This window comes from Galeopterus variegatus, unplaced genomic scaffold (genome assembly GCF_000696425.1).
Source record: "Galeopterus variegatus unplaced genomic scaffold, G_variegatus-3.0.2 Scaffold249, whole genome shotgun sequence".
In the NCBI taxonomy this organism is placed as follows: Eukaryota; Metazoa; Chordata; class Mammalia; order Dermoptera; family Cynocephalidae; genus Galeopterus; species Galeopterus variegatus.
In genome coordinates, this window is record NW_007726360.1 from 700,171 (window position 1) to 720,933 (window position 20,763).

The window sequence follows — 20,763 nt, forward strand, 5'->3', positions numbered from 1 at the left end:
GTGAGCGGCCGGTCTGTATGTGGGATCCAAACCCTCGGCGGGAGCGCCGCTGCGCTCCCAACTGGTGCACTGTAGCAGTGCGCCACCGGGCCGGCCCCAGAACCTATCATTTTTGCAAATTAGGTAACTTGACTAGTATTTTTGTCCATCTTGGGGTAATGAAGTATAGAGGTACAGCCAAAAAAAATAATTGCCTAACAGAATTTTTCTAATTTTATTCTATTTCTTTAGTGAAATAATGTTAATTCACCAGAAGAATACAGCTGTACATTTGAAAAACTTTTCCCACTAAAGAGACAAAATAATATTTAAGTATCTAAAGACTTTATTTTGAGTCTATTTTTGGCCTGCATGTGTTTTTTTGGAAAATCCCCAAGGGAATTGAGTGAGTCCCTGTCTGTTCCCCCTTATAATCATTGGTAATAAATATGGTTGAGAAACTTAGACCTACCACTTTCAGTTTCTTGGCCATTCATTATTCATCAAATGTCTATGTAAATGTTTATTAGAGGCTAAGCATTGTTCTGGGTTATTTGAATGAAAGGAAGAATAAAGAGATGTGATGCATTTCTCCATGGCGCCACTGCTTTTAGTCAGTGGAGAAGGCTGATGAACAGGCAGTGTTAACAAGTGGAAAAATCACAAGGTGCTAGGAGAATATACAAGAAAACACCTAACCTGGATTGAATGGGTCAAGATTTCCTGAAAAAAGTGGTATCTAAACTGAGACCTGAAGAATCAGGAGTTAATCAGCTGAAGAAGGCAGAAAGGGTCAAGAAATGGAGAGCACCAGGCAGAGAAGACAACATGCATAGGGTTGTGGAGAAGAGAGAGAGATATTGAGGAACTGGATTCAGTCAGGCTGGTGTTGAGAAATGAGACTGAGAGGTAGGCAGGAAGCAAAATCATGAAGGATCTAACAGGTCTTGTTATTAAGTTTGGACTTTATTCTAAGGATACTGGGTAGCCATAAAGAGAATTATAGAGGACTAACTTGATTAGATTAGTATTTTCTAAAGATTACTTTGCTGGAGAATAAATTGAAGGGAGACAAGTCTAAGGGACACAGCTATCAAAAGTCTATAGCTGAGGAAGAATGATGGGTGATGGAGGTGAAGAGAAATGAAAGGATTTGAAAAATAATTAGAAGGTAGAGTTTAGTTGGCTATGGTGGCTGAGGGGAAAGGAAGAGTTAAGTTGTTATCTCTTTCTGGTGTGTTTCTACCCGGCAAAGCAGGATTTCCAAAATTAGGTTTTAAAATGTACCACTGGCAACAAATAGTGGTGATATTTAATTCCATTGTAGCTGTGCCTTTTACTGTAGCATGACTGCATTTAGCTCGATGTCAACTGAAAATCTGATCTTATAAAACTGAGAGGCAACTGTAAGCAGAGGGAAGAAGACAAATACTAAGAACACTACTGAAAACTAATTTATATGGTATGTAGTATATAGCTCCTGGTTGTTTGGAAATCTCTTGCAGTTGGGCAGCCTTTGCTTTGAATCTAAGGAATAATGTGACTGAGGGAAAAAGGCAGAATCACGAATGATGCAGATATGTTGTGCAATCAGGCATTGTCAAAGAAAATGAAAAAATATTTCATTATTTTTAGTACTAACTGTTATTATAAACATTCTGATATTTTAGCGGATATAGCTTCAGACATACAAATACAGGTGATGATAACAGAAAAGGGATTAGACAATGTATCTTGAAGTGGTAAGAAAACATGTTTAAAAGTCAGAAGAGTAATAGACGTTATATTTCAGTCAGTTCTCAATTATGCTAATTGTGAGTGCTGACCTTTCTAAAACATTTCTAAAACTAGTTTCAGTCTTCTCTATCAAATCTTTGAAAATATAGAGTTACTAACAAGGAACGAAATTGAATGACTATTAAAATCAGATCTTTCTATTCATAGTTTTCTGGGGTACTGAAATCTGTAAAAGAGAGGTTGTACAAGTAGTGTAGTTACCTGCCTTTGTTACATAAATAACTTCCAGTTTATCTCTAGTCTAGTTTAGCAAAATTCTTGTCCGGTTATCATTGGAGTAAATCAATATTATAAATTCCTTTTGATATCCTTTTATAATCACATTTATAGTAACATCTCCAAAGACTGGACTGCTCAAAGAAAATAGTGCTCTAGTTAATATCTCTGTAAGTGAAAGTTAAAAATCCATTTATGTTTATTTTTGTTGAAAGTCAGTGAGAATATCTCTTTGCCTTTGAGTCATCTTTTGGAGTATCAAGAATATCGATTATGACTCTAGCTACAGTTTTTAGAATATGTAAGAAAGTTGGTTTCATATAGTTTCATGTGTACCCTAGCACAGGGCCAGTAAACTCTTTGGAATTTACTCTAGCTCATTTATTAGTGTGTTTTCTTATAGATGCCTTTTAGAAAAAGCTAAGTACATAAATACAATATATAATGTTTTAATAATTCTAATATATTTAATATTAATGTTTCTAATATGTTTATTGAATAGAATGAGATCTGTTAATTTACTATATGAGGGTACTTCAAAAAGTTCATGGAAAGACTCATTATCTTTTAATTCCATTTTCCACGAACTTTTTGAAATACCCTCATATTTATTGAGCCTCTACTGTGTACTCGATAATCATGCTTATAAAAAATCAAATAGAAATTAGGAAGATAGTAGTATAGCTAATTTGTATGAACTCATTATATGAGGGTACTTCAAAAAGTTCATGGAAAGAATTGTATTATCTTTCATTCTATTTTTCCACGAACTTTTTGAAGTATCCTCATATTTGGAAAATATCCTTTTAAAAATCCTTACCTACAAAGATACTATTTATCTTTGTACTCAAAATATGAGAATGACTTTATCAAAATTAGATTTGTTAAGCGAGCCGTTATTTATCTCCCATACTTACCTAGGGACTGTTTTCCTAATGCCTCCCCTTCAGTTCTCACAGAAAAACTGGAGTCTGTTTGCCCTTTTTTTTGTTTGTTTGTTTGTTTGCTTTTTTATTCTTAAAATAAGAACTACACTAAGTTTCTTGTCAAATTGGGGAGGTCAGAGGAAATTTCTTTAAGAACAACAACAAACCTGTAAAACACCTGAATTATTTTTTGAAATGTCAAACCCCAGAGCATCTGTCATTTTTAAACTGCTTTCATGAAAGAAAACAGTCTGATGAACACTAATATTTCAGACTCTTATCTTCTAGTTCAAGTTATAATTCTAGAAATGTCATCTAAATAGAATTTGGCTTATGAAAATAATTCGTATGTATTTGTTTGATTGATTGACTTAGGCATCCAGGAATGTGATGACACATTACTTATAATGATATATTTTTGCTTCTCCTTTGTAAAATTCCATTGCAAAAAGACCATCAATTTTAAGTGAAAATAGTTTTAATTCTCAGTCACTGGTGTTAAGTAGGTGGATTTATAGAGGACAACAGCATATCATATATTAGCTCTGTTACCACATTAATTCTCTTCTAACCCTGGGCCATTGGCCTCTATTCAGAGGGTTAGGGAATCTTGGAAACCCAAGAAAAATTACATTAAAAGAAGATGACATTTCCTTCTGTTATGGTTCCGGTCAACCAGGTAAAATGAGATTTGAAATATTTCAGTAAAATAAAGTTTATCAAAGTCAGGTATGAAAAGTCCTCCATGAATTGAAGTAAATCAGAGTATGTCATTACAATATATCTGTGGTTACTGTTGCTAGAAAATAGTTACTTTTGCTATAATTTAGAATACCCGAGTTTTAAATGTTCAATTATGCTGCTTAAAGTAATGGAAGACGTGTTAGAGGAGCTGCCTGTAATTTGAGGTGAGGTGCCTCTTGTTATCTAGGGCCATGGAACAAAAGGGAGAAAAAGAAACCTATTGAATATTATGTTGAGGGAGGAGCAATGGAAATTGTTCAATGAACTGTTCTGATTATCTATTGTATACAAGGTACTCTGTTAGTTTAGGTAGTAGAGAATGTATAAGATTAGAATCCTGCTTTCTAGCTCCTTTCCAATTCATTGCAGAGGCTCTGACATTTTTTAAGTTAAGAATAAAGAACAAAATCATGTTCAATAATTAGAACAAATAGTTATTTTTAAGTGTTTTCAGAAAGAAGGAGAAATAAAGAGAAAAACTTGACAAAGAGCTTAATAGAATGACAGAAAGGAGGAAGCAAGTGTCTCAAACAGGCAGATTAAGATGTAAGAGTATTCTTTTCCTTGGATTGCCTCTAAAGATGATCAAGACAGTTTTGCATGTTTTCAGCTGTAGGCACAAATGTAGTGTGTATTTCTAAGTTTTTATTCCACATAGGATATAGGAAACAATTTCCATAATTCCTGAATTAACTCAAATATGTTGGTTGATTTCTAGTTACCTTCCTTAGAGTTGGGAGACAGGTGTATTTCTCCAAACTAAAATATCAGGTCCACAAGGGCAGGGTTGTTTGTCTATTATGGTATTTCAAGTACCTGGAACAGTGCCTGGCACGTTGTAGACTGTCAGTAAAAACTTTTGAATTAATTAAGCTTTAGAAATATGAGTACCCTTAAGTCTAGTAGTCAGCTGTTAACTTTGGTGCCCATACCTATAATATATATTTTTTCTTATTAAATATTACATAGTAAGTAGGGGAAGCATCAAAGATGATTCTTAGATTTTGAGCCTGGAAGTCTGGGAAGATGATAGGGCTTTGACTGAAATAGGAACTATAGGAAGAGTAATAGATTTAAGAAGGAGTATGATAAGTTTGGTTTTGGAAATACTGAGTTTGAGGTGCCAACTTTGATTCAGCTAACCAAAGATGTGGGTGAGTGGTTAGGCTCAGGGTGTCTTTTACGTATAGGTGATAGTTGAAGCCTGATTATAGATAAAATTGTTCGTAGCAATGATGGCCGCTATTCATTGCCAGGCACCACACTTTATATATCGATATATATGAGCATGCTTCAAAAAGTACATGGAAAAATAGAATTAAAAGATATGAATCTTTCCATGAACTTTTTGAAGTACCCTTGTATATATTGTGCTTTATATATTGATATTTATGTGTTGATCTCATTTCATCCTCATAACAATCTTGTTAAATAGGTACTACTGTTTCCCATTTCATAGTTTAAAACACCGAGATTTAGCAAGGAAAGGTACCTTTCCCAGGGTCACGTAGTTGGTAAGTAGTAAAGCTAGGTTTTGAGTGTAGATCTTATTCCAGAGTGATCAGCTGGTGACTAGTAATACAGAAATGGACAGGAAAATGAGGACTGAACAAAGTGCATTGAGTACAGTTTCTAGAAATCATTGGTAACCTTCAAGAGAACTGTTATTACAGTTTTAATGTAGGGATAGAGAATAGATTGCAGGGACTTAAGGAATAAATGAATGGAAAATTTTATAAAAATGGAAGTAGTGAGTTAATGTATTTTTTTCAAGAAGTTTAGTGATAAAGGGAAAAGAAGAAACAGGACAAAGCAAATTTGCAAGACCAGAGAATCTGAGAGAGTTTTGGAATTTTATTATGATTTTTAATTGGTTTTAGGAATTCATTCATGCATGTATGCATTCATTTATTTCAACAAGTATTTATTGAGTGCCTATTCTGTGACAGGTATAGCTGGCAACAAAATAAGGTTCCTATTGTTGTGGAACTTAATTTTAATGGAGGCAGGGGTAAACGTCAAGAAACACATTAAATAAATAAGCAAATAAATAAGAGAAATATCAACATTGATAAATACTATGCAAAGAATTAAAAATAGCTTATAACATGAAAGATATCTGCGTGGAAATTTTAGATTGTGTGATAGAAAAGGCAGGCCTATCTTAGAGATGCTCTCTGAGAATCTGAAAGACAAAATTGCAGCCAGTAAGTAGGAAGTGAGTTCCAGGCAGTGACAATAGATAATGCCAAAGCCTCAAGGTGGGAAGAAGCTTGACGTATTGGAAGGAGGCTAATGAGCTAAGGGGAAGGTGTTATGGGATCAGAGAGGTAGGCAGGCATCAGGTCATAATGGGGTTTTGTCATTGGGTGTACGGGGTATATATTTTTATTCTAAGTGCAATGGGAAGCAACAGTTAGAGAGTAGTAAGTAGGGAATTACACCTGATCTGATTTACTGTACATCTTGATAGGAGAACCCTGGTTGCTGTGTGGACAGTGCATTTTGGGGGAGGAGTGAATAAGTAAATGCAGGAAAACAGTTAAGGTTTTTACTTTTATTCACATAAGAGATCATGGTGGCTTGGACTGGAGTCATAATAGTAATAGAAATGCTGAGAACTGATTAGATATGGGATATGTTTGGAGGAGGAACATGATGGTGGATTAGATGTAGGGTTTAAGTCAAAGAGGAATCACAATGACTCCTGCATTTGGGGCTTGAACAACTGTGTCAATGAATGGTTTTGCCATCTATTTAAATGGGCAATATGAGATGGAGTCCTGAGCATGATTACAGATTGAAGTAAGGATCCATCAGAAGGAGCAATATTGAAATTTCCAAAGGAAGTAATTCATGATGTAGCAAGGTACCAGGGGAGGTAGGTACACAAGAGGGAAATGATTGAGATATGTGTAGGAGCTAGCCTTAAAAAAAATAGAGGGAAGGAGATGAAAGACAGAAATTTCAAGAGGGAAAGGAAGAAAGTTGAAAAACATATATTAGGTTACTTTGATCTTTAAGTGTATTTGATTGTGAACAACAATCTACTAATTGTTTTGTATTCTTCATATTAACTTTCTAAATACTTTAACCTTAATTATGTTTATCATTATATAACCTATTACTTAGTATGTATATGTATGTTTGTGTGTGTACATGCATATAATATATATATTTTTTACAGGTTGTAAGTTCTACAAATGGAGAGTTAAACACAGATGACCCTACTGCAGGACGTTCAAATGCACCCATCACAGCCCCTACAGAAGTAGAAGTGATGGATGAAACCAAGTATGTATCTTTTTTTTTTTTTGCTTATTTTTGTTCTTAAACTATGCATGCTTGAGACTTATAGCCACATAAAATTATTTCAGGAAAATTTTTCTGGAAATAGCTGCATGCAAAACAAGTTGTATGCTTAATTATTTTAATCACTAAGTTTAAAATATTGCTATTCCAGTAAGTATTTTAATAATGTGGAAAAAGTTATTTAAGAACTGTGTTCAAATTCTTATTTAGAATTAACAGCATATTTTTAGCTTTTGATTTTTAGGAGTGTTGATGCATGAAAATTATTGCCATACTATCAATGATCATTTTTTTCTATAAGCATAAAAATCAATGATTATTTTATAGAATGATGCATGCATTAATATTAGTTTTAAATTAGTTTTTAAAATGTAAATTATAATAACATTGCTTGGAAAAAATTAAGCATGAAAAACAATGTGATAATTTCAATGTGGGCTGTTTCTGATGATATCTCTTTCTCTCTTTTTTTTCCTTATATTTTTTTTTTGTGTGTAGCTGCCAGAAAGTGTTGAACATGTGGTGAGTTTTCAAGTGTAGGCAGGCAGAAATAGCTCCGTTGACTGTGATTTCAAAGATTTAGCACTGTTTTGTGTTTTTTATAAATAAACCTCGCAACATAGAAATTATAATTGGTAAAAGTTATTCAAAAGTATTTGATGTCATTAATATTAGCTCTGAAAAGCAAGAAATAATTGAGGAGCTCTTTTGCCTGCTGCAACTTTTTTTGCTTCAAGCGACGTAGATTTGGGGCCATTTATTAATTGTGTAGATGATACGCCAACCCCGCTTCTGTTTGTGCGTTTGTTTTGTAATACAGAGTTTTTATTTGCTATTTTAAATAGAAAGATAGGTTTTTGAATAAGCATTCTTTTTACCTGCATGTAATTGTTAACTACATATAGCAGATCCCCTTGCCCCCTAGTAGTACCACTAAAACATTTCATTTTACTAACCAATTGTCATTGCCACTGACTATAATATTGATAAATTTTAAAGTATAATGAGAGTAATTTTAAAAACCTTCATCTAAATAGTTTCTGATAATTACAGATGATGAAAAATAACATTCTTGGGCCGGCCCGGTGGCGCACTGGATAAGTGCGCCGCTTGGGAAGCGTGACGGCGCTCCCGCCCGAGGGTTCGGATCCCACATACAGACCAGTTCCCGCTCACTGGCTGAGCGAGGCGCGGGAGCAGCACCGAGGGTTGCAATCCCGTTGCCGGTCCCCGGTCCGGTACGGGGGCAACACTGAGGGTTGCGATCCGTTGCCGGACACGGAAAAAGACAAAAGACAAAAAAAAAAAAGAAAAGAAAAAAGAAAAATAACATTCTTATTAGTGAAAATACTATTCAATTTAAAGTATTTTCTGACATTTGCCTTTAGTTGTAGTACTATATTTTAAGTGCTTCTCTCAGTTTCAGGAAAAATTTTGACTCAGCTTTGGAGTGAGTAAAGGAAGTTGCTTAGACTAGTAAATTTTGGAACATTTTGCTCATCTCCAAAAGAAACCTTATATAATTTCCAAAATAATGCTCGTTTGCTGGCTGCAAAATGAGGAAACTTGCAGATTTTTTTTTTTTAAATGAACAGTGATCAAATATTCATTTTAATCAGTTTTGACTATGGAATATATTGACCGTGTGACTAAGTTTAGTGTATTTCAGGGTATAATTAGCTATATAATTGTATGGTTTTAAATCAGAAATAAAAACAATGGCTTATGCTTGTTTCTGAATTTTAAGTATAATCCTAAGCACAGTTGTGAACATAGGGTGGCAGTGTAGCAGATTAGAATGCACATATCCTTTGCAGTTCAGCATAGGTTGTAGAATCCTATTTCTGCCACTTACTTGTTACCTTCTTCAAGCTTGTTTCTTTCTGTAAATTAAGGCTAACAATATCTTCCTTGTAGGGTGCTGAGAAAATTAAATGTGATAAAGCTCTGGTATTTTGTCTGGCACATGGCAGGTACTCAATAGCCATTATCACCCCTATTTATTTCTCCACTTCTAGCTGACGTTGACCTTTCTCATCTGTGTTCTTCCTAGGCCTGTGCTTCTTCTACGAGTTGTTCTATATTTTTACTTCCATACCCACACTCTTCACTAAAACTGGTTGTTTTGTGTTTACATCCTCCTAGAAACCTGCTTTCAGAAAATCTATTACATTTATCTGTTTATTAATTCAATAATTACACAGCTGAGATTTCAGAAATACCTGACGCTGTTTTTGCTCTTAAATAGATTACAAACCAGCAGGGAATATTGCAGTTGTAGTAGCATATGTCAGTATATTAATACTATGAAAAAGGCATAAAAAACTTAGTTTGTAAAGAAAAAGATTACTTCCTGACCTGGATAATCAAGAATACTTTATGGAAGTAGCTTCGGAGAATGGCATAGTAATTAATTAGTTGGGATTGGTGTGGGTGTATATCTTTACGGATTTGGGTCTCTATCTGTAGACATTGGAGGTTGAAAAGGAGGAAGTGGTGGGAAAGAAAGGTTCTCCTTCGCTTGGAGCATCATGTCCAGATTTCTTGGCATAGCACCAAAGCCCTTCATTCCTTTCGTAGTCTAGCCCCTGCCTCTCTTTCCCAGCAACATTTCCGTTCTGAACCCTATGTTCCATTGGTTCTTTAAGTCTGCCTTTGTTATGTTATTCTCTTTATGTATCATCCACTTTTTGAAACTTCTTGAATTTCTAGACAAGGCCTTTTCATTTTCAGATCCCCAGTGGCTAAAACAGTATGCCTCCATAAAATGTTACTAAATAAGTAATTAATTGAATAATGTGGTATACTCATACAGTGGACTATCATTCAACAATATAAAGAAATGAAATTGAAAACATTATGCTAGGTGAAAGAAGCCAGACACAAATAGCCACATATTATGTGATTCCATTTAAAAGAAATTTCCAGGATAGTCAAATATATAGGCACAGAAAGTACATTAATGATTGCTTAGGACAGGGAAGAGAAGGATAGGATTGACTGCTTATAGATAATGGGGTTTCTTTATGGAGTGAGGAAAATGTTTTGGGATTAGATAGTGGTGATAGCTATTGAACTCTGAATTTACTAAAAACCATTGAGTTGTACACTTTAAAAGTATGAATTTTATGATATGTGAATTCTATCTTAATAAAGTGGTTATTTAAAAAAAAGAATAGCCCAACCCATGACTTCGTGACTTTAATGAAGCTTTACTCCAAGGGAGTTACAGAAATCCTCAGAACTTCTCTACCTCTTCACTAGTTAAAAACTGTTCTTAAACACATATGGTTTTGTCTTTCCTTTAATTGGGTTTTTCCTAACATTTCTACATTATTGGGTTCCTCATATGCTCTTAGTTTCTGACCAGGAAATGTGAACATGATTTCCTTTTCTAAATTGCATCTTATGCTCCTCTCTGCCACCTTTTTACTGGTATCTAGGCACCAGTAGAATTCTCTTTCAGAATTCGTTTCCTTTCCATCTTTCTTCTTACCTATGATTTGCAGAGATCCCTCTCACCCCAATTGCATGTATTCTATGATGGACATTTTAGCATCCTCAAGTTTCCGAGGATTTAATTTCATTGAGGTAAATATATAATTTCCAAATGGTAGAAATTATTCTATTCCTCTCTATATAAGATGGCCTCTTTATTAGTAATGAGATTTTGTCTTATTTGTTTACTGTAGTTGAGAATTATATTTTAAGATAGAGAATACAAATGATAGCACCCTCATCATTCCTGCCAGTAATTTAAGAGAACAGGCTTCCTTTAGTTAGTTCAGTTATTTACTTTTTAAGCAGTATGAAGCCATCTTTTTTTCTTTCTTTCTCTTCCTTTTCTCTTCCAAAATTTTCTGAACTGATTATTGCATGTTTGACAATATGATGATTATGAAGATATGTTGAGGCTCATGTGCCATCAAGGGCGATAGGAAGTACACCAGTGACTTGTATACGATGGTTCTCATCCCTGGCTTCACATTGCAATCACCTGGGGAGTTTTAAAAATACATTAATACTTAGGCTACACTTTTAGAGTTTCTGATTTAACTAGTTGGTCTGTGGTGAGGTCTAGTTATTGGTATTTTTAAGAAGCTTCTAAGGTGATCCTAAGGAGCAACCAGAGTTGAGAGTCATTGGTCTAATACAAGGCATTATAGGTTTAGCACTATAGGGGAGGGATAAAATGTTATTGGAGCTCAGAGAATGGAGTATGTACTTGCAGCTGGGAAGATCAGAGAAGTCTTCATGGGTAAGGATACATTTGCATTAATTCTCATAATAAGCATGATTAGGCAAGGGAGATGGATGGAAGGAGTTAGGGAGAAGAGGCTGAATGACAGTATGGAGCAAGTTTGAGGAGTAACTCATGCTGGTATAAAGTATATGACTACATTAATGGAAACTGAGATAGACTAAGACCCCAGTCTCAAGGGGCCTTGGTAGCCAGGTAAATAAATTTAGACATTATTTTTCTCAGCACAAGAAAACAAGCTGTGGTTTTAAGCCAAGAAATATTATGATCATGTCGAACCTTAGGAAGATTAATTTGGGAGCAGTTACAAGGCTTATGTCACTTCCTGGAGTTCATCAGATTGCAGAAAATAGTTCAAAAATATCAATTAATTTTCCTAAGAAACTAGATGGAAATTTTATATTTTGGGTCAGTAGTCTGTAATGATTAAGCTGTTTAAAAAAAACATTTTAAAGTCATTTCTATTCATTTAGTTTCTCCCTAGTGTTCAGGACTTTGATATTCTCTAGAACTATAAAGATGAATAAAACATAATATGTTTCCTTAAGAGATCAGTTCAGTGAGGAAGAGAAAGCCATAACAATTATAGTTACAAAGTGATAAAGACTATATAACTTTTTTGGGAGAGGGTACTTGGGTTTTGGGGGCAAGGAAGAGCATGTGCAAAGACATGGGGATATGAAAGACCCATGTGGTATGTTCCAGGAAAGGCAAATAGATTTCTACTTTTACTCACTCCTTTTTCTTTTTCTGCCTGGCAAGGAAGCCTAATGGAGGATGAGACTGGGAGGAGAGTGGAAATAGGTTGGGAACCTAATTTTGAAGACTTAATGTCTCGGTCAGTGCAAGAACCATTGAAAAGGGCATAACTGTATTTATGATGGGGGCAGTTTGGATGTTAGATTGGAGAGAGGCAAGACTAAGACTGGGAGGTCAGTTAAAATGCTTTTAGCAAAAGTGGAGGCAAGTTGAAAAGTTTTGAATTAAGCCAGCCTGAGAAAATGGGAAAATTTTGGAAGTCATTTCACTCTTGAGGGACTAACTGGATGTGGATGGAGAGGAATAAATTGGAGATAAGGATGGATTTGCAGGTTTCTAGTTGGAGTAGTTATGTGTATGGTCTTCCTCTCTGATCTAAACTCTTCTTGCTTAACTAAACAGTTCCTCATGTTTTTAAATCAAGGAATACAGAGATATGAAATTATGTTTCAGGTATAAATTTTAATGGGAAAAATCCTTTGTTAAAGAATTAATGATTTAGATGTCATAAAAGATATTTTCTCATCAACCCAGGTCAGAAGAGCCCAGTTTCTGGAGTCCTAAGTGGATAGGTTCAGGGAGGTACCAACAGTCTCTTAACCAAGGGATGAACCAATGAGTCATTACAGAAGAGATAAATAGATGTCATAAAAGATATTTTCTCATCAACCCAGGTCAGAAGAGCCCAGTTTCTGGAGTCCTAAGTGGATAGGTTCTGGGAGGTACCAACAGTCTCTTAACCAAGGGATGAACCAATGAGTCATTACAGAAGAGATAAATAACTTCAGATCCAGACAGGGAAACATGCTTCTGTTTCTGGGTGGATTTGAGAGAAGAAAGTGTATGATGTAGCACCAGGAAGAAAGGGTAAATTCTAGTGAAGAAAGGGGAAATGGTGGTGTAACGTGAATAGCAAAGCCTTGGCCCTTACCATGTATGCATTCTGCATAGTTCAGGACTTTGATCCATTATGATTTTCTGTTTCCTGCCTAACAGTATTTAAAAAAAACTTAGAAGCAGAAACAATCAAAAGAAACAATCAGAAGCAGGATTTAATATTTATTCTCAAAGCGTTTTGGAGTAGAGATAGCTTAAAAGCTTTAGGCTAGTTACTGAATGATCATGTCAGAACATGAACCTGGGCTGGCCTGTGGCTCACTCGGGAGAGTGTGGTGCTGATAACACCAAGGCCACGGGTTCGGATCCCATATAGGGATGGCCGGTTTGCTCACTGGGTGAGTGTGGTGCTGACAACACCAAGTCAAGGGTTAAGATCCCCTTACCGGTCATCTTTTTTAAAAAAAAAAAAAGAACATGAACCTGACATGTGAGAGCATATTGGCTCACTGGAACCAAGGAATAATAAAGAGCTGAGGAAAAAAGAAGGCTTGACAAGAACACCATATAAATGTCTAGTAAGCTTAATCAGTTTCTCCAGGGTAGTTGCCATGAGTCTAGATCTGAAGAAACCCCAAATGTGTATGAACTAACGCGTAAAAAAATATAGCCATGGAGCAGCAAAGAGAAAATGTATTTAAAATTTTTATAGGTATGGATAATTTTCTAAGACCAGGTAATTGAATTTATTGATAAAAATAACTTGCTCACATCATCTATGAGAACTACTACATATGCTAATTCCTGGGATCCTTGCTATTATTTGCAGTAGCTATTAGCAATAACTGTCTTTTTTCCCCCCCTTTCAACTGTACTAAGTGCTAAAATTACATTGTCTCTTTTTACCCATTTACCCGCACTCATATATATTGAAGGTTTGGGTCTACTCAGTATCTGCAGTGCTTAGCTCATAGCATCCAGGACTGAGTTTCCACTGGAAATGGAGAAATGGCAGAGGTGATCCAGTATAAATCTAGAGAGGAATGCTTCTTAATCTTGGGATTCAGACTCCTTTAAGAATCTGGTGTAAGCCATTTTTCTCCAGAAAAGGCTCACACAGGCACTAAAATCTTTATGAGATTTCATTAAGGTTTGTGGCCCACAGTTAAGAACTTTAGCTTTAGAACATGCTTTAGAATTTTGACTAGGTTCTTACTCTAGGAGTCAGTTGTATTTATGAGGCAAATCATTCATTTATTCAATAAATATTAAATGAGTACTAACTTGGTGACAGTTTCTTGAGATACATCTGTGAGCAAGCCCTTATGAAGCTTACATTTTATTGCAAAGGCAGATAATAAGTAAATAAGTAAAAGAATTTCATAATAGTAAGTAATGAGAGGAAAATAAAATAGTAATGTGATAGAGTGGTTGTGTGGGAGCAGCACTTCCAGATTGAGTGCTGGGGACAGGAGACAATTGCGATGAGACCTAATTTCTTACTCATTAAGACTATATATATCAGATTTTTTGGTAATGACTTTTATCTTAATAAATAAGCCATCAGGATGAAATATCAATTTACTTACTAACTTCTCTAAGTATATTAGTATTTTGAGAGCATCTCTTGCTGTCTCTCTGTTTGTATGCATTCCTATCACATAAAGCAATGCTGCCCTCTGGTGGTAGTCCCTTTAATAGCATGCTGGCTTTACCTTTGCAAATCTATTATAAGGGTGTGACCTTTATTTAGCAGGATTTATTTCTGAAAAAGAGATGTCTTTTTTAGATTATGTTTGAATTTAAAGGGCCTTTACCCTTATAATTCATTTGAAAAGCATAGTCTCAAATTCTTGGTGTGGTTTTCTATGTTCAATAATACTTATGCCATTGAAGGAAAGTTACTTAAATGGAAAGAACCCGACTCTCAGAACTGAAAGCAGTACTGGGACAATAAACTAGGCAAGGTGAATTGCTTATACAAGTGTGGAAAATCTGGGACTTGAATTTGCTCACCAAAACATGTATTATATTAAATTCCCTGTTCCAAAGGGCTTATATAAGTTAAAAGCACCTTTTTAGTAGAAAACGTTTAAAAGAATGTACTTTAGAATGTAAAAAAGACAAATTACAGTATTTAGGAACAATGAACATTATTAAAAGAACTTTATGTTAAAAAATTAAAAAATTTCCAGCAAGTCTTCAATTGAAAGCTTCATTTTGGAGTAGTGTTTCTTATCTCTTAGAGAGTAATTTGACTCGAACAATGTTTTGTTTTGCTTTTCTATTTCAGAAAATTTATATAACAGATTTGAAAAAGTATTAGGTAGCTGACGGTTGAAAATAAATTTGACTTATTTTTCTAAAGCAAGGAAAAATCTATTATACCTAGGGTCTTATTTTATAGTGGCACCTCTTCCTTAGGCCCTTGACTGGGTAAATCCTTTCAGTTCTTTCTGGTAGTCACCTCAATGAGAGTAGAATTTATAAAGGTTGATAATTGCACATATTTCTAGTTGAATCTTTATCAGACGATGCATATTTTTGAATTATTTACGTTCCATGGCCTAGTCATTATGTGCTGTTTGGTGTACTTAAAAAACATAATTGTGGGGGCCGGCCTGGTGGCGCACTGGATAAGTGCGCCACTTGGGAAGCGCGGCGGCGCTCCCGCCCGAGGGTTCGGATCCCACATACAGACCGGTTCCCGCTCACTGGCTGAGCGAGGTGCGGGAGCAACACCGAGGGTTGCAGTCCCGTTGCCGGTCCCCGGTCCGGTACGGGGGCAACACTGAGGGTTGCGATCTGTTGCCAGACACAGAAAAAGACAAAAAAACAAACAAACAAAAAAAAACCATAATTGTGTAATTTGGTTTTCAGAGCCCCATAGTGGTTTCATACAAAGTCATGGTATAAATCACAATAAATAGTCTGAAATTATTTTTGACTAAAGATAATATGGGTAGAAAGATTGTGTAATTTAACTGGACAGTGTGATTTCTATTTATATTTATTTCACAAAAAGATATAAAACATATCTAACAGTTCTTTTATCTTCATATACTTTTGCTGGATAGCACACTTAAAGCTACTTGGTCTCTATTATGCTTAGTTTGCTAAATGTTAAGTTAATATTCTTTTATGAATGTGGCTTGATAAGAATTATAGGAACATCTTTATAGGACCATAGTATGCACAATCTTTGAATTGGCAGTTTTTGGTGATAAAATCACCATGTATATAAATATGCCTTGCTTTTTTATTACAAACAAACAAAAAAAAAACATAATTGTGTAATTTGGTTTTCAGAGCCCCATAGTGGTTTCATACAAAGTCATGGTATAAATCACAATAAATAGTCTGAAATTATTTTTGACTAAAGATAATATGGGTAGAAAGATTGTGTAATTTAACTGGACAGTGTGATTTCTATTTATATTTATTTCACAAAAAGATATAAAACATATCTAACAGTTCTTTTATCTTCATATACTTTTGCTGGATAGCACACTTAAAGCTACTTGGTCTCTATTATGCTTAGTTTGCTAAATGTTAAGTTAATATTCTTTTATGAATGTGGCTTGATAAGAATTATAGGAACATCTTTATAGGACCATAGTATGCACAATCTTTGAATTGGCAGTTTTTGGTGATAAAATCACCATGTATATAAATATGCCTTGCTTTTTTATTATAAAATGTGATTTATACACATATGACTTCGGTGGAAAAACCAGGGATCCAACCATGCCTGCCAGTGCCAAAAATAAACTCAGCCCCAGGAAGTAGAGGTGACTGTTTAAAGGTTAACAAAAAAAAAAAAGGTGCCTCACTGTATGTAATGCCTATCATTTTGGATGTTCTGATAGATTAAGTTTCTTTCAAGTGTGGAAGTGGAAAAAACTTACAACTTTTGGTGTGAAGCCATATCTTCATACCTTTATTTGAAGGAATGTATATTTACATATATACATACGCATACACAGACACATACACAAAGGTACTTCAAAAGTTTCGTGAAAGAATACAAGACAATACAAATCTTTCCATGAACTCTTTGAAGTACCCTTGTATATGTGTGTGTATGTGTATATGCATTTTTTTTTTTGGTGGGAACTAATCATTGATTCTCATTTAACTTTCAGTTTATATCAGCTTCAGCATTATTCTACAACTGCCATTATGTTAGGATTAGGAATTCACTATGAGAAAAACTAGTTCTTTCAGGGATCATATCTAGATTTTTTTCACCTAGGAATAAAAATTACACTTTCAGTTTATATCAGCTTCAGCATTATTCTACAACTGCCATTATGTTAGGATTAGGAATTCACTCTGAGAAAAACTAGTTCTTTCAGGGATCATATCTAGATTTTTTTCACCTAGGAATAAAAATTAGGACAATATTGATTTGAATGTATAGTTTTGAATAACAAAACCGAATCATTTAAATTATGCTATTTTAAATGTTAACTGTAATTTTTACCTTAATTAAAATAACTTACAAAAGCTTGGCCTTCTTTAACCCTTAAAGAATAAAAAAGTTCCAGTTTTGACATTATATTTAATGTATTTTCTCTCTTTCAGTTTGTAAATATGATGGAAAATGTTTGTTGACTAGTGTATTTTGCATTTCTCTTTATTTTTGGAATCTAAACTAATTCTTGGTGAAAATAAAATCCCCAATATTAGGATTATTATTGCCTTTGTAACAGTGGCTTCAAAAATCATATATAAATATCAGGGAGAAAGGGGGAGAATGCATAGGACAAACTTTATAAAAGCATGCCACTGTCAGAGATTATTGAACATTCTAAATGAAGTGTGGTGGGTCATTTGGGATTTAAAACTTCATAGCTTCTCAGTTAGTGTTGGTGCAAAGCCTTTTCGGTTTAGTGGCTCCTTTTTATATTACATAGAATATCTTGTTATTCATAAATGGCACATTGATGATGAAACATAATAGTAAAAACTTTGGCATAGTTTCACTAATATATATGCTTTATTGGTGTATTCACTGTTTATCCTGCGATAGCCTGTTACTTTTTATGGCCGTTTAAGTTAACATGATAGATTCAATTTTACTTTGACATTTTAGTACCTTTATAATCATATGAGTATTTCCCTCATTTGCAGGTGCTGCTGTTTTTTCAAACGAAGGAAAAGGAAAACCATACAGCGCCACAAATGACTCTTGACACAGATCATGGGGAGTTACTTACGTGTTCATCTGCTGTCTTGTGATTAAAATCATCTCTATAGTGACCACATGTATTTTCAAAGACTCACTCTTAGAAACAAAAATGTCATACTTTCATACTTCATTTTGTGGTTGTCTTACATTCATATTTTTTTCTAATTTAACTTTTATGGAAGCTTTACAGTTTTGTCAAAACATGAATGCTTTGCCCATCAATGAATGGAACGGACCAATGAGGTGGTGGTATTGATGGATATAGTTCTGTGGAATATTTTTCAGAAGCTCTTCTCCTGTTGTAGAAAGCAGTACAGTATCTTAACTGTCAACCAGTTATGTACCTAATCTGGTTTTTTATATGTTCTGTAAGAGCATAATCAAGCAGGAATTTTCTTCCCAGTGGATAATGCAACAGAGAAAACAAGAGTTACCCGAATATTTAAAAGAAGTTATTCCTTGAGAAGTTCATATTTTGTGACATCTACATTGATTTCAGTATTACGGATGGTACTGTAATTCATGAGTAATATTAACATTCTCTTTGTGAAATCATGGTACAGTCACTGCCCAGAGGTACTGAGGAAAAAGCTCTATGGGTTCAGTAGATGGTAGTGGTAAAATGAATCATAAGTAGTGTGGTATGAGCTCTGCTTTTGTTGCACCACTATGTGAAGTATCATGTTGCAAAAGTGGCAAAAGCGCTTGTTTTAAAAAATGCAAAATATTTGTATAATGTAACTTTATGCTTCCAGATAATAATGTATGTTAGACAGCAAGAAATGAATACTTTGAGAAGTGATATATGTTGGAGTTTTTAAGAAATACACTAAGGAGAAGAAATAAATGTGAACTTCATTGTAATGTATAAGGTTGAAGCCTAAGGAGATCCCACTGAAACCTACTGCTAAATGATTACATTCTTCCTTAAGCAGAAGACTTTGGATGTGCCATGCAGTGGTGTCTGTTTATTACTTATTTTGCTCTTTGATAAAAAAGACCCCTGGCAATAAAAACTGGGTCACACTATTGCCCTCTGTGCACATTAGTCTCTTGTATTCAACTTTGCTGGTTCTTTGGAATTTTCCTACTCTTTAGCATAATTTTGATGATTGAAAAATATTTTGGAGAGGATGGGTCAGGTGCTTTGCCTCCATAGCGTTTTGAAGTGCCTGCATATGAACAAAGTAACAGTTCTGTAAAAAAGGAAGCCCATTCCACTTTTCAAGTATGCTTTGTTTTAAGCCATAAAGACACTGTTGTCATTTGTCACATTCTCCTAGACTTTTCAAAAAGGGGTTAAAAAAAAGACTGACTAGAAAGATAATTATGTGGATCAAATCTCATATTCACCTTTCATTTATAAAATTGTTACTCCTTCCATACCGTCTCTTCTTTGTCTTTAAGTGTGTTCCTGTAGGCATGCTTATTTATTTTTATTGCCTCAAGGTAACATTTAAAATGTGTGTTAAAGTAAATAAATCCACTTTTTTTTTTTACTTTATTATTGCATTTATAGAGATTTAATTGTACTTTGTAATTTATTTTTCTTATTAGCCAAAAGTTCAATGCGTTGTTTTTGATGAATTAGGCACCAATATGAACATCACAAATCAGGACATTATGTATCGTTGTTGCTCTGAATCCTATGAATGATCTTTTCTTGATTTTAAAGACCTACACTCAATCTAGAAAACTTGCTGTATAATTTGGTCAACAGTTTCTGCTCTATCTATTTGTATACCGTTATGATGTCTTAAACTACAGGAGTTACATACTGAGTTTTTATTTTTGTTTCCTTTGAGCAAGGTAGATGGATGTTTTGGCCATTATAATGTGAAACCACTTCTTCTTTCTTTACAGTATTTGACCAAATTTGTGTGTCTATGATATTTGTAAATACATGCGATATCTGTATTTCTTATCATAAGCTTGTTTAGTTTTATTCTCAGTAGGGTTTTTTGGACTGTACAGTGTTTATATGATCTGAACTCCTTATACATAAGAAGGTGTGTATATTAATCCAATTATGGACTTAAAATATTTTAAAAGTATAAATACCCTTATTTGCTGCAAAGACCAGTGTGTAGACATTTGCTTTTTAGCAATATTTTTAAGTGCTCCATTTTAATGCCAAGGAATAAATCTTTTGGCAACACAAACTGGTCAATAATAGGTAATGCAGGTATGTTCAGGTTAAGCCAACAATGTTTTGCATTTTTATGCTTCTTTTCTGTCAACACTAATGAAGTCAACATTGCCTGAATGTCTGAATAATGAAACACATCCCTGTTTAAAAGTATGTAACTGAAAAAGGAATAAAAAATAAAGGTAGTTTTTTTAAACTTGCTTTTTTCCCTTTCCTCTAATTTTGGGTGAAATAATGCCACTGACTAACTTAAGATAGGAATTTTAAAAATTCAATTCATTCAGTTTATTATATGTGAGAAGCAGAGCTAAATGAATATGCTTTTATTATTTAGTTTTTGTTTTTGTTTTGCTTTGTTGGAATCCAGTTGTAAAGAACACACACCAGGAAAGATCTAAGTTTTCTTTAAAGATCTAAGTTTAAATAATTTTTTACACTTCTCTCAACTACTTAATAGAGCAATTAATTAAAGCTGTTATCTTCTGTTTGATAAACTAAGGAAAATAAACAATCATTTTATTTCTTTTTGAAAATTAAATCATATTATGTTCACAGAAATTAAGAATTAGTAATCCAATTTTAATGAATT

The 20,763-nt window shown here is 34.2% G+C and overlaps 1 protein-coding gene across 6 annotated transcripts in view; it reads left to right on the plus strand.

The window, feature by feature from the left end:
* Positions 1 to 20,374, plus strand: part of CSNK1G3 (casein kinase 1, gamma 3) — a 93,601-nt gene extending 73,227 nt beyond the window's left edge. For 4 of the 6 annotated variants that reach the window (XM_008566509.1, XM_008566511.1, XM_008566515.1 and 1 more), the window contains 3 exons: positions 6,850 to 6,956; positions 7,473 to 7,496; positions 17,968 to 20,374. In XM_008566509.1, the coding sequence (XP_008564731.1) occupies positions 6,850 to 6,956; positions 7,473 to 7,496; positions 17,968 to 18,022 (186 nt within the window). In that variant the 3' untranslated portion in view covers positions 18,023 to 20,374. The remainder of the gene's footprint in view (positions 1 to 6,849; positions 6,957 to 7,472; positions 7,497 to 17,967) is intronic. The other 2 variants (XM_008566513.1, XM_008566514.1) reach the window with 1 other exon arrangement.
* Positions 20,375 to 20,763: the final 389 nt, after the last annotated feature.